We start from the raw sequence: 18,003 nt of genomic DNA, 5'->3' as shown, positions 1-18,003 counted from the left end.
TTCTATACAGTGAGAAATGCCCTATTTGTGTACATGTGAAAAAAGACCTATTATCAATCCATCCATGTTGTTCTTTCACACATCTTACCATCATAGTATAGGTATAGATCATGAGAAAACACATTGTCTATTACCTCGTCTTTTCATTGTGGAATGAAAAAAAAACGACACACACACACCCACACCCCAGTAATAGAACATAGAATAAGCTGGGCTGGGATAAGAGAGGTTTTATTTATGACATTTATTCTGCTACATAGATACTAATTCTACTATCAACAATGACTAGCTATGATGGCTGTTGGAATCTCTGATTCCTGAGACACTAGATCCCTGAAGATCAGTGGCTGGTAGACAACAGTAGGAAAAAGTTTTGCCTGTAGATTGAAACAATCTTCCTGTCATTTAATAACATGTAAAGTATGTGCTTCAGCTTTTGACAGCTAAAAACCCTATGTGCATTCTACATTTTACAAATTAACTTAGCAAATACTTTACATATTTACTTATGAGAAAATCAAATTCTATTGTGTTAGTCATTTACAGGCAGTTCCTTATATTTACATTAACTACTCCCTCTGCACCTCTTAAGGTACGTATTTGGTCTGCCTCTTTAATACTGGATACAGCACATTCACTGATATGGGACCACTCGGCAGAAAGCATTGACTGAGTCAGAATTCCTCCAAAATATATATATATATATATATCTGACATGGAAGTTAAATGAGATACAACAGGCTGCAGAACATTATTCTTATTCTCTATTCTAAGAACAGAATTCAACATCATCCCTGCTCTTTCTTCACCAACCCATACATTTGTCCTTGACAAAGAGATTTTTTTAAAAAATAAAAAAACCTACAATTTTCAATTTCCCTAGCACAGAGGTAGGCAACCTTGGCTCTTTTATGACTCGAAGACTTCAACTCCCAGAATTCCTGAGCCAGCTATGCTGAGGGGAAAGGGAGAGGTTTCCAAGCTGAGCCATGCTGGCTCAGGAATTCTGGGAGCTGAAGTCCATGAGTCATAAAAGAGCCAAGGTTGCCTACACCTGCCCTAGCGCAATAGAAAGAAAGACATTGTGTATTTGAGACGGAAAGACAAGGTGTAAATGATGACATGGGGAGGCTAACATTTCATTAGCAAAATTTTACTAAGAGATCAGGTCCACTGGTATCAGTCAAGAAGTCCTGCAGAATGTGTCCAGAATGTGCTATGTTAGGATCAGGCTGTTTTAAGCAGAGAACTACTCCACTGTAAAGAATAGAAAGGCTCAATTCTATTTTAGGAAGGCTTAATAGAAAACACTTCTCTCAGCACAAGGTGAGATGACAGAAATACATCAGTCAGATGACTGGCTGCACTAGTAGCCAAAACCTCTCTTAAAGTGTAACTCAGGTTCAATGAATGCCAGTTCATAATCCTTTTAGAGTGACAGCAAGCAAACATCTATCATTTAACATTTCCAAACTACTTTCCATCTAATGAACCCTATTGTACAAGCCTTTCCAAATATTTAAAATAAGAAAACCAGAGACCCCTGACACTAAGTGAGGGCAAAGAGTCACGAATAGAGGCTAATGTGCAGAATGTTGGGCTAGAGTTCCCATTATATCTGACCAACTAGGCATCATGGCTCAACATTGGAAGTTTTAAAGAAGAGACTGGACAGCCATTTGTCTGAAATGGTATAGGGTTTCCTGAGTAGGGGGTTGGACTAGATGACCTCCAAGGTCCCTTCCATCATCATCATCATCATCATCATCATCATCATTATTATTATTATTACATATTTGTTCAGCACCAGGTGAAGGAAAATGAATGTGGTCAAAGCAATATAGATATTTCAGAACTGAAATAGAAATTGGCAAATAACTGTTTTTGTATTTTGATGTATTTTTACCCAGAATTCTGATATAACTTTATAAATCAATATTTATCATTAAAATTATAAATAAAAATCTGTGAGAATGTGAAGACTTTTACACTGGTAAGGACGACATGAAATTAAATGGAATATTTATGCACGTAGCACGATTCTGATTAAAAATTGACAGACGAAGCAGGTCTTTGTAGGCATCAACATTAGGGGTGATTGGCTCTAAAAATCTAAAAATACAGGTTACAAGCCCTTGTTATCTCTTTATTCTTTTAGTGCATTCCTGGTCTTTCCTATTCTGGTAGAATTCAAGAAGAAAAGGAATACGTGTACAAATTTAATATCCCCACATCTCAGGCTTTCCACAATCACATCGCACTCATGTCGGAGGCACTGAGGTGCTTCCGGGTTGAAAGTATTAGCCATTGACATCAACATTGCCCAGGGAACACCCAGTTGGGGACTCCTCATGTCCCCAGCAGAAGCTGGAGCGAAGGACAGGAGCTCACCTGTCCCACGGCAGCACTCAGGTCTCAAAGATGAGCAGGCTGCTTGTCAAGCTAGCATCCTAACCCCTTGAGCCACCGTGCTCCTTTCCACAATAAAGTTTTAGGGTATGCATATTTTAAAAAAGCTAAATTTATTTCCACAAGCCTCATTTCCAGGTAAACGTAGACTGTGAAATTGGCTGTAGAACTGATTGTCCACTAGCTGTTATTCTTCATAATTAATGTTCACTTCACTGGAGAACATCCATTCTACAGTAATTGTCTTATTGCAGACTCAGATGATAATCAACCATCTGTTCTATTGGACAATCACCAAAAAAGTTCTTCTTGGCTTGGAACTCTCTGCCCCAGCAGCCACTTCTAACAAGTGATGCTTTTAGCACAGTTTAAAGGAGTCTCACCTGAAATTTTGGACAGTGTTCTTTTGTTTCAGTAGAAGAAGAGGAGGAATTGATTGAACTGTCCAAAGAAGATGAACTATCTCCTCCAGGCTTGAGCTGGCAACATTTTCCAAAGACTTTCACTGGTGCATCACTGCAGAGCTTCTGATGGAGAAAAAGATGCAATTGCCACATTATACTTAGCAATCTCCAGACCATAGTTTAATTTAAGGAATTCCTCCCACATACAGTGATAACCAGGAAATTTCATATTAACAAAAGCATTTCAATGTTAAAGAAATNAGAGGAGATCATTAACTAAGATGAGCATTCAGTAGGTTTTACTTGTTTACCATGATATGATTCTTCTACGGGGACACCAGAAATGCATCTTCTCTCTAGCAGTGCCTGCCCTCTGGAAGAAGGTTCCTCCCAAGACCCAGATAGCCTCCATTATGCTGTTATTTAAAATAATTTTAAATGACTTCTTTAATTAAGAATGACCTGACTTTTCACCCTGGTGTTTGGCAAGGAACAATGAGATCTTTGCTTCATTGCACTTGCTATGTTTTATTTTTATCTTTTATTTATTTATTGTAACTTTTTAATTGCTGTGAGCCACTCAAAGTCATTGAGAGTCAGGCAACATACAAGTTTAATAAATTATTATGGTTCATCACACAGTCAGCCAGATGTTGTTTGAAGGTGTTAAAGGTATTGTTGCAGGATGTAACCTGTTGCAAATAAAGCTGCTTTTTGCAATTGACTGATATTCATTTTGTCAATCCTGATTGCATTCAAGTGGTGTTACAAATGTTGGATTGCACCCAAAGTGCCTATTACTATTCATATTATTTTTGCTTTCATTTGCTATAGTTATTCTACCTCTATTTGCAGGTTTTGTATTTGTGATTTTTCTCTATTATTTTATTATTGGAACACTATTTGAAAGTAACACATTACATCTGAGGGAATACCTCAAATTCAGTTTTGAATATGTACAGGAAGACAAATTTAGTATCTATTGGAACTCATTAAAACAGCTACATCTTTTCCCAGGATGTCTTTAAAACATACACATCTAATTTAAATGAATTGCCAATAGCTATTGAATTTGTGCTCCAGTACATTCCAAACTACATCTTCTAAATTAAATCAAATGTACTGTATGCATTCTGGCATTTTCTGGTTTTAAAAATAGACTAAGGAGACTACCTTAAAGGAAAAACAATATTAATTCATTCTATATCATGAGTTCCTAAACTTTTGGCATCACACCTCTTTTTACTGTAATCCTAATGTACACACCTTTCCTAAAAATTCAAACACCAAAATAAATAAAACTGAACAACAAAAACAATCCAACAAAACTTTGACAAAGTGGTTTTATTGCAACAGTATAACTAAAACATTCTTCCCTTGAATCTGTCTACACTTCCCCAAGAGAGGTACATCTTCCAGTTTGGGAAATCCTGTTCTATCTGATCTCATAGATACTGTACTCAATGACACTTTTTGATCTATTTATTTTAAATACAGTCTACAAACATAATTCAGTGCTGCCATTACACTGACGTCAAATATGGCAGACAAGAGCAATTTGCAAGCATGTCTTTTCAAGTTGATGTCACAGTTATCTTCCCATTTGTCTCTGGCATAAAATGGCTTTTTTTATAATAACAACAATTATAGCCACCAAGTGAATTTTCTCTGTGTATTCTGTTATAATTTAAAGGTGGAACCTATCCCCATTCCCCCAAATATTCACTGTCTTGTCCAAGAGCTTCGCCACCAAATTGTAATTTTTAAAAATGAAAGAAGAGCAATGATGCTTAAACACAGGAAATAATCACATTGTACCAAATTCAGTGTTGATTATTTTATCCTGATCTTTTTGAATGCATTCCCCAACTTAACATTCAAAGCCACACAAGCATCTTAGCCCTCCAATTAAGTTAATAAGCCCGGTTTAAGAGATGGGGAGGCAAACCAAAGATCCCATAATATAATGCAAACTCTATCTACAGGTAGTTCTCATTTAGCTATTTATGACCAATCTTCGCATTTATGACTTCACAGGTCTGTAAAGCAAAGAAAGCTGAAGTAAGATCAAAAGCAAAGTTGTGGTTTCACTTAGTGACTGCTTTCCTTAACAAGGCCAACTGGCCTTGTTAAGCAAAGCAAGGCCAACTATGGTCACTAAATATGGACTACCTGTGTGCTGTCAATGAATCCTTAGCTTTTGGTGGAAACAGCTCCAGCATTAAGCAAACAGATGCTGAACAGGCAGAAAGTAGCAATGAAGAACTACAGGTTGTCATTCAGCCCCACAAGTCAGTCTCAGTGGGATGTCCCACTGCAGGTGCTGAAGTGAAATTTAACTACCATATTGTCTTTCTTTTCAACCAGCAAGTATCTCAGCTTGTTCCTAAATTCAAGTCAGCGGTTTTTAAGACAGTGAATGATACCAGCAAGAAAGATGATATGCAGGCTTCCCTATTCCTTGAAATGGAGAAGCTATATAGAAACAGACATTTTTCCTAACCAGACATTTAAAAAAATGAGCTTTTATTCTTGAGAGATCTGACATTGCCACAAAGTTTGGGATCAGAGGCTGATTTTTTTTTAAACAGTCTTCAATTAAAACGATTCACAAATATTTGGACTGTATTTAAAACAGTGGAAGTGCAGTTATTAATCACAGATTGTTCTCCTGATAATAACATTTGCAAAGGAAAACTTTATTGGGGTGGAAGGGAATAAATCAATATGTATTTTTTTTAAATGTATGGATTTTAGTTCCCCAAGAAGTTGTTACTGAAACACGGGTGGAACAATCTGAACATCTGTATCAGAGAAGATCAGGAAGAAGCCTTTTCAGCCTTTCTGCTGTCAAATTCAGTTGAGAACTGGAAATTACCAAGGCCAGCTGTTTAGAGCCCTGAACTATAGTATTATTACAGAGAGAAACAGACACTGGTTTTATAAAGGAAACATATGCCATTATTCAAAATTCACCCTTCTAATTTCTACCACTTTCAGGGCTATCTTCTTACAACACTTTTCTCATTCTTTAATTGGAGGCAAAGCTAAACACCACTGGGGAATTTAGTCCTATAGTTTCAGAAATGCAGACCCAGCTGATTCAAGGCCAGTCCTTTTTTTTTTTTCTTTCCCCAGAGCTGGAACTTAAGATTGCACTACTTCTCCCAAGAACAACCTCTTATTATGACAGGCTGATGATTAAAAGGACAAAGCTGAACTCGTGCACTGTTAGAATTGCTACTGGCTTCAGTTTTTTTGGCATGCAATAGCTAAAAACATGTGAATAGCTATCATATGATTTCACTAGGAACCCATGAACTAGAATTGCATTTTATCTCTGACAAACAACAGCGTCTTGGACCAGGCTCTGCATCATGTGATAAAACCACACTGAATCTAAGAGTTACAGCATTTTTGTTCAGGCAAGTCACACTGTAGCATTCAGCTGATGTTGAAGGTTTGATTAATCATGCTTGGTTGCAAGCAGGCGTATTTCAATATGAAAAAGGGAAAAGTACTTAACCTGGAATGATAGAATATATTTCCCAAATCATACATTTCCAACCTTAACCTAGCAAATTTGCAGTATATAACATATGAACTGTCTTAAAAAAAAGTTCTCCTAGATATTACTTTTCTACAAAGCTCTCCCTGAGCACTGTATCTTGAATGCACCTTTCTTGACCAAAAATACTAGGAAATGTTATATCCTTGGCCTTTACAGTGGAATGAGATGAACTTCAGAATCCCCATACGTGAAGAGAGGTCAAATGGTCACCATCTTTTGGATGCCATCTGTCAGCAGCTTGCCAGATAGCTAATCATACTGAAAATGTGGAACCCAGACAAATTTTAGAACATGCAAATTTAGAACCAAGCATATGCTCAAAATCAACTCATTGGACACCTGTATCAAATATCTGAGGTGTCCCTTTCTTTTTCTTTGCAAGGTTTTCAATTCTGAATATCAATGAAATACACGACTCAACAAATTGCCAGAGATGATGCAACAAAGGAACTGGCTGTCTGCTGTTTCAAGCACAGATCAAGCTATGTTTCCAAAATTATAAGGAGATAAATGACTGAATACTACATATAAAGGAAACTGGAATTTCTGCTCCTAAACAAAGATATAAGTGTCTCTCATATGCACATAGAGAGGTTCCCTGAGGATGGGCTCCAAGCACAAGTCCAAAAGTTTGGAAGACTAAATTTCTGGTCCCGGTGACTGCCTCATTCAAAGAGGACTAACTAAAGTTTCTTATAACTCCATGCACCAGTTCCGGGATGTCCTCTTTTAAATCACAATTTTTAAAATACCCCTCTTTCTGTATGGGTGAACTGTCAAGAAGCACATGGATATCATGGAGTTTTTACACTGTTTAATTATAAGAAAGCAATAGAAAGGCAAGGCATAGGTATCTCCTTCATAATCAAGACACTTGAATGATGAAAAACAGAAATTCCCAAGCTCATATTCTGTATGCCATGGTCATCACCAGATTAGACCCACTGACCTCTGCTGCCCAACAAAGCTTTAGCTAATCAAGGATTTCATGTCACATTTTGAATAACACAGAGTAGATGCAGATTTGGTTTCCAGCCTTAATCATATCCATGCCACATGCAACATTTCCTGTTAATGACAGTGGTTGAACTGGTCAACTTTGAAATATTTTGACCAAACTACCACAGACTCATCCAAGCCAAGTTTTACCCCAGACACATTCACACTATTTTAGGCAAGGTAGTATTTCTAAACTGGAAACTACTTTGTAACCAATATACCAGTGGTGGCGAACCTATGGCACGGGCGCCAGAGGCGGCACTCAGAGCCTTCTCTGTGGGCACGCGCACCGTCGCCCCAGTCCTAGGCCTTCAGCTGGGTTTTATAAAACCTTTTCGCTTTAGGCCTCCGCCGCCATGTGCAAAAAAAAAAAAAAAGGTTCAATCAGTCAATTTCAACTTCTTGTGGGGAAAAAAAAAGATCTTGCAAAGTTGGAATTGATTGATTGAACTTTTTAGTCCCACCCAGTCTGCTGTTACCATCGCAGCCATGCCCACCCAATGGGCCACGCCCACCCAGCACTCGACGATGCATAAGTGGGTTTTGGGTTGCAGTTTGGGCACTCAGTCTCTAAAAGGTTCACCATCGCTGCAATATACTGTTGCTCACACTCACCAAAAATGTGGTACATGAACTTATACACATTATGCAACAATTCTGGTGTTGATGGAACAAGTAAAAAAAAACAACCTTGTAAACAAGTTGTCATGCAGAATTTCTCAGTCCATTAGAAAACAATGGACTACTTTCACATAAACTCACAGGCAGAGTTTAATATTTTTATGAGGGAGAGAGGGAGTATGCACGAGAGATTTTCAAATGGGATATTGTTCAAGCATGCACCTGCACAAAAAAACAGTAAGTCAACGTTTTTACAAGGGTTTTCTTTCATCTATATAAACATTACAATATTTGGCATACATGTTGAATACATCTGTATAGTATTTCTCTTTAAAATTACAAATGTATGCATCTTTCATGCATATGTTGAATTTCCTTTCAGAATGCAACATATTCCCAATAACATTAGCACTTGTACAATTAATTAAAGTGTGGCACAAATGCTAAATAGTTCACAAAAAACAATTACATGTCATTTAAAACTTTAAAAATACACATTTTCAGAATTGGCTTTCATGAAAATATTGTATGATCAAAATCGCAATTTTTGTTACCATCACTGCAGAATTTCTCCAATTATTCACTCATTAATTACAGTGATTACAAAGATTTGAGTTTTTTTTAGCAGAGTGAAATTTATGGCAGGAATGTGCTGGTTGCACAAATGTGACATGAATACACATCAACTCCCACAAACTCAGTTCCTCTTAACTTGGAAGGCTGAACACTTCTTTGTGTCCAAGAGAAATCACATGGAATGCAGGTGACAGGAGGAGATAGACTTATTTACACTCTCACTTCTACTACAAGGCAACTGTGAGATAATAAAAATAACAGTGAAATTAAGTGGACACAAGTCCAGCCCACCACAGGCAAAGCGATTAAACATGGAGAACATTCCATTGAAGATGTTATACTTTTCAGGGCTGTAACCTTCTTCTCAGAAGTGTATGTAATTCATTAGGACATACTCCCCAGTTAGTCTAGTACAGGAACAGAGTGACATTCTTGCTTTTCTCCTTTCACTGTGACTTGAAAACAGAGGCATTGTGTTACACTCCTTGAAGGAAAGCCCAATAATCTAGTGCTATAGAATAAGGAAGTCTTGTGAGGTTTGCCTTTTGGACTCTACTGTTTTGGAAGCATTTTTAGATGAACTTTTGAAACCATCATCTGCTCGTGACAGGAGATTTATTGTAGTATCATATGATATAGTCCATAGTTCTTTGTTTCTTTTCATTTCAATTTTTTTCCCCTTTTGGTTATGATTTTATACTTTCTACTCATATGTTGTCTTGAATCAGTGTTGGCATGGAAATGCTGGACTTTACCAACCAACTAAAAATAAATAAGCAAGGTAAGTACACATAGCATATCCTTGATTGCTCTTCCTCTGGATAAAACTGGAAGTTGCTCTCTACTTATCAAATCGAACATTTATTATGATCAAGGAACAGCATAAGGAGGATGGGGTGCACTCAATTAAAAAGCATAAAAAATCATCAAAGTCTAAAAATAATAATTATAAAAAGCAAAAAAATAAAATAAAAAATAAAACAAAACACACAAACACATACCCAAATTTAAAAGAAATCTAAAAGGAGAGATAGGAGCATTAGACGGGTATAGGAGAACATAAAAGCTTACTATGGAGCAGACTAGATCTATAGCAATACAGAGCACTCTAAAATGATAAGCTAGATGTTTGTTAAGATTGGTTTATGGTACAGGTCATTTTGTGATAAATTTTAAATGCTGTTGTACAGAACCTGGCAAAATTATATTTTCTGCAAGGTTAGAATCTGAGAATAGTGGCGAGGTACAACATTGTCATGTGTGTCCTGGGTATTTATGCAGTAAGGTGAGATGAGGCTAGTACAAATGTCTCTGCACTGAAGAGGTGCATGATCTGTTGTCTCTGTGTGTCCAGAGTCATAGCAGCATTATCTCCAGGTAGAGGAATCTTTCCGAATCGGCCCTCCGGTGGTTAGGTACCTCAAGATTATTTCAAAATGCTATAGAAGGGCAGATACTTGTTGCATTCATTGGCAATAATGGCAAATAAAAGGACCTCGTTAGTTCCAGTTGGTGCTCTGTGTGTGGTGCATACTATTTACAGAGTGTTTTGGCTTGGTCATATCCCATATTAAGAAGAAGGCCTAAAGAAAGCCCAAAGATGAGAGTCTAATTCCTATTGTCTTTTTCCATGTGGACCGTAAACCATCCCTCATAGTTAGTTGGGCAAGGAGAGTGCTGCAGGAATATAGAGGTCATCTTTTCTCTTAAGGATGGCAGAGGAACTTCTCTGTGCATTTTCAGCAACAGCAACATAGTCCCCATGAGTTTCCTGCTGTTCGCAGAATGAAGACTTCCAGATATTTGAAATAGGAGACCTGCTAATCTTGTGGCTATCTGTCCTCCGGGAGTGGCAAATGTCATGTTTTTGGCCTTCTGATAATTCTACAGGCCATAATTCTACTTTATTCTAATATTTAAAACTTTTAAATATTTAAAACATACACAGACACACAAGAACAACTTTCAGCCATTTCCAAAATACTAGTTGATTGTCTTTGTCGCCTTTCTCAGAAGTTGATCCAATTTCTCTGAATCCTTCTTAAAGTGTTTTGCCCAAATCTGGCCACTGTACTTAAGGTCTGGCTATAGCAGAACAGAAGGGGACAGTTACCTCCTGTGATATGAAAGTTGTATTTCTGCTGATACACTCTAATATAACATTTCTCTGTAATCATATCAGATTTCTGGCTCATACAGAATTTGCAATCAATTGCTATTCCAAGATATTTCTTACAAGTACTATTAAAACTACGTTTCTGTCATCTTACATCTCTACTCTTAAATTTTGTTTAATAAGAGAAGAACTTCATATTTGTTAAATTTTGTTTTGTTCTTCAGCAAAATTTTCAACACAGTTAGGCACCTCTAAATCAAAACAAAACCTATCAAAGTCACTTTGAATCTTATTTCAGTCTAGCTAACCCACCCAACTTTGTATCGTCTACAGATCTGATAACATTTCCTTCTATCTTATTATAGAAATCATACATGAAAATGTTGAGGAATAAAGGACACAGCACTGATCTCTATGGGTGATCCTCAAAACTTTCTGAGATGCATAGCACTCATTCCCAATCTGGAACAGTGTGACTTGGACCTTGCAGATTTTACTTAGAAGCAAATACTAAGCAAACCAAAGTTCAATCCACATATGCTCAGTACTAATATACTCAGTACTGATATGTCATGCACAAGCATCCAATGGCACTGTTTCTATTTTGACTCTCAAAACTGGAACAGGAGTGGTGACTCTGGAAAAGATCTGAATTATGTAAACATCTGTGGTCATAAATCACCTTTTAAAATTTAATTTACAGTGAACTACTTTTGGCATGAGTCAAAAATTTAAGAAGTACATCACATGGTTTCTCTGGCATGGAAGTGTTCTTTTTATCAGAACTGGTTTTAAATGCCCACACACTGAAGTATTTTGTCTTGCTTTGTCATAGCTAAGGTGGGCTTTCTTATATGACAACATGTCCCACCAAGCAAGAAATTTCAGCCTAGTAGGAATTAAGAAGAGGGCAATGCTTTGTTGAATGGGGAAAGACGTTAAACCGTGCTCCAAAAATCTCTTCTTATTACTGATGAACAATTCCAAACATAGCTGTGTTTAATACCAAATGCAGCAAACTCTCTTTAAAAAGGCAATATAAATCACTGAGTATGTGGGGGTCAAAAAGCAAAGGCATGAAATTCTAAAATTCAGTTAACAGATGATCTTTTCACAGCAAGAAAACATTTGCCCCACACACTGTGTTATTTCAAAGGGCAAAAGTGCTGTGGGATGCTGATGGAACTCAGTATATGTTATCAAGCGAAGGTTAGGAGATATTTGCCACTTAGTTGAGATATGTAATCAGAATATTTCTACTTCCTACCAGCAGACAATTCAACTTTGGTGGTCACTTATTGGCTTATTTTTGTTTAAAAAAATTGATATAGATCAGTGTTTCTCAACCTTGACAATTTTAAGGCATGTGGACTTCAACTTCCAGAATTCCACAGCCAGCATTGCTGGCTGTGGAATTCTGGGAGTTGAAGTCCACATGCCTTAAAATTGTCAAGGTTGAGAAACACTGATATAGATGCAGATATAGATTCTTCATTTTTTTTTTCAAATTTATAACATTTTATTGGATTATAAAATAAAATACAAAAACAAATAGTAGGACCCAGTGGGGAGGGAAAAGGGAAAGAGAAGTGAGGGGGAAAAGGGAAAAAGAAAAGAAAGACTGACTGACTTCCTCTGTTGTAGTAAAATAAAGCATTAACATCGAACTTCCACCTTTTACTTTTCCAAAGTAATATAAACTAGCCATTTCTATAATAACAAATCCATCTAATCAGTAAAACCCCAAATCAAAGTTTCATTTTTTTCCCACCTTAAGCACAAAATCCAAAAGAGGTCTCCATCTCAAAACTAAAATACTTATGTTATTTTCTTTAATCAAAACTTTCAATTTAGCCATCTCTGCCAACTCCATCAGCTTCTGTAGCCATTCATCCATAGTGGGAATCGAAATGTCCTTCCATTTTTGTGCATACAATAGTTTTCATCTTAAGAATTTAGCATTGCAGCTTAAAGAAATATAGTCAACAACCTGTATTTCTTCAATCTGTTTACAGCCAAACAATTATCACCCCGATTTAGGATTAGCAGTTAGTAGAGCATGCCCTCAAAATTTCTATAGTACTTTTGATTTATTTTTTATTTGAAAGTGGTGGTGGTTGGGGGAAACCTTGATGTTAACCAAAAAGGAATCTAAGAACCAATAAAAGAGTAGATTAAAAGGAAGAGAGTAGAATTACAGTTAAGCCATTAAAGTCAAGGAGCACTATAGGTAGCAGCACCAACTGACATTTGCTGATCTCAAAACAGCTAAGCAGCGTTGGACTTGATTAGTAGTAGGATGAGAGATCACAAGGAAATAGCAGAGTTTTAGACTACATTGTCAAAAAAAACTACCCTAGAAGAAGACAGTCACAAATCACCTCTGAACTGTTGCCAAGCAAATTACATTGAAGTACTGTATCCAGGATAATTATCTGGAGTCAAACTGTATTCAAGAGAGATAGTACCTAACCCTTAGAGCAGTGGTGTCAAACTGCCGGCCCATGGGCTGGATGCGTCATGCCGAAACCACACCCACCCCATTGCTGGCAAGGGAAAAAAAGTTGCGATATGTCACAACGCGTCACGTGACATTGTGAGTTTGACACCCCTGCCGTAGAGCATTAGCCTTTCATGCCAATTTAGAACAATCACTAAATGGTAGTACGTTGTGAGATTGTGCAAAGCTTGCAGATTCAAGAATGAATGTTAAGTGAAGTCTTGGCATATTTTATTCCCAGTCCAGACCATGACAAACTTCCTCCACACAAAGCTATTCCAGGAACAATTTAGTGAGTTTTATATATTCCTAATGGGTGGATACATTCATTTTTAAACATAGCAATAACAAACATTTACCTTAGAAGTGCAGTTAAGAATCAGATATTAAAGCCTATATGGATTAAGCACACATAATATTTGAAAAACAGTGTGCAGTATATTAGGTTTTAATTAATTAGATTGCTCACCGAGATTGACACATCTTCTGTTCTTCTCTTGGCATTGGAATCAAATAAAACATTTCGCCCTCTTCTTTCACAGTCTTGGTACACAATTAGTCGTATCTGACTTGGATTAAACTCCGGCAAAGGCCAGCTTTAAAAAGACAGGAAGGGAAAAAAGTATTTCACATTAGTGGTGGCTTCATTAAGTACATTAACTAAATGTCTTTAGATATACTATCAAGAAGGGATGATGGTGATAGTGACAATCACAACAATGAATCACCAAAAAAGGATATATCTTGTTGAATATTGGTGTAAATGGATCAAACTCCATCGGTAACTTTAAATGTTGTTTAAACATTTCTAACAGTAATGTGGCAACACTCTTGTTAATACACAGTGCAAAATACTATTGTAATATATGCATTAAAAGCAGAATTGTTATTAATAGAAAGAACTATGGGGATGGAAAGCTTCAAAAAGGTTTCTGATTGGATCTTTTCCCCTGCATCTTTTATAATAAATACTTTCCCATGAAGATGTTTTATGATCATAGAATTCCCGCAGCTAATCCATTTGTTTCATAATGATCAAGAGTGAACAGTACACCTCACCGAGATACCCCTTGTAGATCCCATTTGAGAAAACACAGAGACAAAAAACGGAGGCTAAAAATTGCCAACATAATTCCTTAAGTACTTTAGAGGCAGGGTTCTCTGCCATTCCAAAGAGGAAGCACAACAGAATTGTATTGTAGCCTGAATAACAGGAAAAAAAATGAAACATAGAAACGAAAGACAAGAACCAATTTAATTTTTTTAAAAAAAGAAACAACAAAACTTAATCTTACGAATGAAGGTGAACATACGTGTCCCAGGATAATGTTGCAGGAGCCAATCTGGGTCGGTCACCGGGACTATGAGGTTTAAACCTCCCTCTAGGTTCCGGTGGTTGACCCAGATTGGATCCTGCAAAACCCAACCTGTCTGCTTTGCACGTTGTTTCACCCAATTAAGAATTCAATACACACAATACTGTATCACCTGACATTCATTGGTTGGCTATCAAAGGGTGTCCCATTCCACTCTAAGCCAAGGCTAAAGCCATTAAAAGAAATAATGGGAAATTCCTACCAGAGCCCAAGGAATGACCATTCCCGATTTCCTAGCTCTAACCATAATGACAGATCCAAAGGTATCGTGTAAATAGTGGAATACCATGCATGATAATAATGGAATCACAGAATGAAAGTTTGGAAAAAAATCTTGAAGATCATTTAATTCAGCCCTTGCAGGAATTCACTCCTATAGCATCCCTGAGAAATATTCATCTAGTCTGTTTAAATTCCTCCAGTGAAGGTGAGTCTTCTGCTTTCCAAGGCAGTCTGTTCCATTTGAAACAGATCTTATTGTTAGGATATGTTTCCTGTTGCCTAACCAAAATCTACTTTAATTTAACACCATTAATTCTAGTTCTAACTTCTAGAATGATTCTGAACAACTCTGCCCTATGTTCTCCCTGTCAATCCTTCAGTTATTTGAAGACATGTCATGTCTCTTTCCGATTTTCTCTTGTTCTGGTTCAGAATATTCAATGCTTCTAACCAATCCTGGCAAGCTTTTTCTTCTTGTTTTTCCCTCCTATCTCCTAATCATCTTGGTCGGTCTCTGGACACACTGCAGTTTGTCAGTGCCGTTCCTATGTTCTAGGTGTGGTCTGATTAGTGCAGAACGAGAGAAATGATTATTTGTCTTGATCTTTCTTTACTTTCTTTACCTCTAATTTCCTCTAGTTCCTTGTTCTCTTACTCCATGTGCATCTGTGCAATTGTATTTTCTCCTTCTCAGTTCATCTGCCTTCTAGGTTTGCATTAAATGGTTATAGTGCCATAAGTGAACATTTTCTGGTGTAGTATGGAATAGAATCTAATCCAATCATAGCAACTTTAGTTTAGAAATAAGCAGTATGTTTAATATTTCAGAAATCATGTTAGGGAAACATGAAACTACTTAACAAGGAATGACATGGTGCTGCTATTTATTTTTAAAAAGGAAAGAGAAATAAGGAGAGGCAAAAATGGTTATTGGGTCATAAGACAAAAAAAACATGTTAGAAAGTAAAAGGTTTAGATAAAATCAAAAGGACAAATGCAGTTTTATGAAACACTGGTTCAAAGTCACCCAGCTAGATTACATACCTATGGCAGTGCTAAAACCTACAGTCTCCAGGTTTCTAGCCTGGTGATTTAGCCACTGAAACAAACATCAAAATATTATTAAGCTAAGAATGACTTTTGAATTCCTTCCATTCTTTCTAATCCAATGGAAATTACTTAGGGAGACTGAACCTCTGCCTATCTATGTATCCATTTATAAAGGCAAAAATTCCCCAAATCTGTTACAACAGAATCAGATTTGGCCTAGGGGGAGAAGCTGGCAAAAGAAAAATCTAATTCAAAAATAGACTGTATCTGGGAATAGGAGAAAAAAAAAAATCACTATGTCTCCCAGAATGCATCTCCACAGGAGAAGCAATTGGGCAACATCTTATGTTAGTAACATATCATAAATGTTAGTCACTTTCCCATTCTGAGCTCCCCTCCCCCTTCCTGAACTAAAGCACACCATATGGAGTCCGTCCTGTTCTTTCCAGAACACACATACACATCAACAAATGCAGACATGAAGAAATCCCAGAAACTTCTTATTCTGATGCAACCTGGCACAAACAGAGGTGCTTCCTATGGCCCGTGCCAGTAATGAGGTTGGAAAGAATTCCAGAAGCAATGTTCCTCAAGCTTTCCCTCCCTTTTTGTTTATATCATTTGTTTTAGGAAGCCACCTCTGATGCTCTCCTACCCACTCTAGACTAGAATATAGACTCAATAGACTGACATTTGGACACTGACTTAACAGCCATTCGACAAAAAGACAGAAAGGTCTCTAAAAACCTCTTCAAGGGTGAAGGAGCTAAACCAGGGGTAGTCAACCTTGGCTCTTTTATGACTCGTGGACTTCAACTCCCAGAATTCCTGAGCCAGTTGACTACCCCTGATCTAAACAGAGAATTCTGCTGCATTTATCAGCATATGTTATTTAGTTACAGTGAACTGGGTTACTTCTCCAGCTGTGTTCCTGATATTTTAACTACCGTTGGGCTGGAATAAAATTATTCCAGCAGACTATTATCAGTGTTACATAACATGACTCTCCTTTTGTCTAAAAACATTCTTTGGCAACTGCAGCGCTATCCCAGGAATCCAAAGAAAGTGAGGTGGCAAATCCAGAGGAAGAGATTCAGAAAGACCGGCAAGGATACAAAAAGAGCCAGACAAGGGGATTCTCACAGCTGTCTAAGGAGCACGTTTGCAGACATGTGAAGGTGCCTAACATAAAAGCAATTATTTCAACAAATGCAATGTTAAAACATCAACAAGAGATAGGATTCTCCTCCAAATTTTGAATTCAACTGAAGACATTTTTAGGTTTGTTTGGTTTTCTTTTTTTAAAAAAAAATCATATATGTGTGAATTATGAGCTTAAAAGCTTATAAATATTATATAATTAATTCCACATTTGTAAAACTTTAACATTATGTCCAAGATTTTAAACTGAAAATTCAAAATGGAAAAGCCAAAAATGGGCAGTATTTGATAAAAATTGGGCATAAGCATTATTTCTAAATATCTGGCCCCGCTTCTTAAATTGGAAATGTAGAATAAATCAATAGCCATTGTATAATGTCCAGTTAAAAACTTTATCTGAACAAGGATTTTTAATCAAATCTACAGGAAAAACCTGAATAATTCACCCAAATTTTAGATTATCTCTCTTGTCAGATTAAAATGAATACAATGGTACCATATCCTCACTAAAAATGGAAATGGATTTTAAACGGCAGCAAACAAATCCAACTGGAAACACAGTAGACATATCACAAATCAGAGGAACAACAATTCCAGTTTATTGTTCCCTCTTATTTCATCTTATTGGTTCATACAACACACAATATATGATAGGACTAAAGCAGTATAAGGAAGATTGAGAATAATGTGTTTAAAATACTGTTGTCTGTTTATAACTTCATATCCAAGTTGCTCAAAGTTTTTTCTTGTAACAACTCTGAGAGATGGCTTGGTTTAGGACAGTGACCAGATCAAATAGAATTTAATGGCTAAACAACATTGGTACGCGAATCTCCCACTTTTAATTCCTCTCATTCTCCATACTGAAATGACCTAAAAAGATTTTTCAGTTCACATAAGATGTTGTTGACCCCCTACTCAAAAAATTAATACTTGATTTGTTTACAAGGGGAGTTATGGCAAAAAAGATGCACCATTTGATACTCTGACTTGTTAAA

General features: G+C 36.8%; 1 protein-coding gene across 1 annotated transcript in view; it reads right to left on the bottom strand.

Annotated features, from left to right (window-relative positions):
* FNIP1 (folliculin interacting protein 1) overlaps positions 1-13,794 on the bottom strand; it is a gene marked incomplete at its 5' end in the record, with an annotated part of 52,914 nt that extends 39,120 nt beyond the window's left edge. Inside the window, 2 exons of the mRNA XM_029284546.1 lie at positions 2,793-2,936; positions 13,666-13,794. Coding sequence (XP_029140379.1) covers positions 2,793-2,936; positions 13,666-13,794 — 273 coding nt within the window. The remainder of the gene's footprint in view (positions 1-2,792; positions 2,937-13,665) is intronic.
* Positions 13,795-18,003: the final 4,209 nt, after the last annotated feature.

The sequence above is a fragment of the Protobothrops mucrosquamatus genome, unplaced genomic scaffold, assembly GCF_001527695.2.
Source record: "Protobothrops mucrosquamatus isolate PMUCROS unplaced genomic scaffold, P.Mucros_1.0 scaffold709, whole genome shotgun sequence".
Taxonomy (NCBI): Eukaryota; Metazoa; Chordata; class Lepidosauria; order Squamata; family Viperidae; genus Protobothrops; species Protobothrops mucrosquamatus.
The sequence above is the reverse complement of the archived record's forward strand: the minus strand, read 5'-3'. Positions and strand labels throughout refer to the sequence as shown.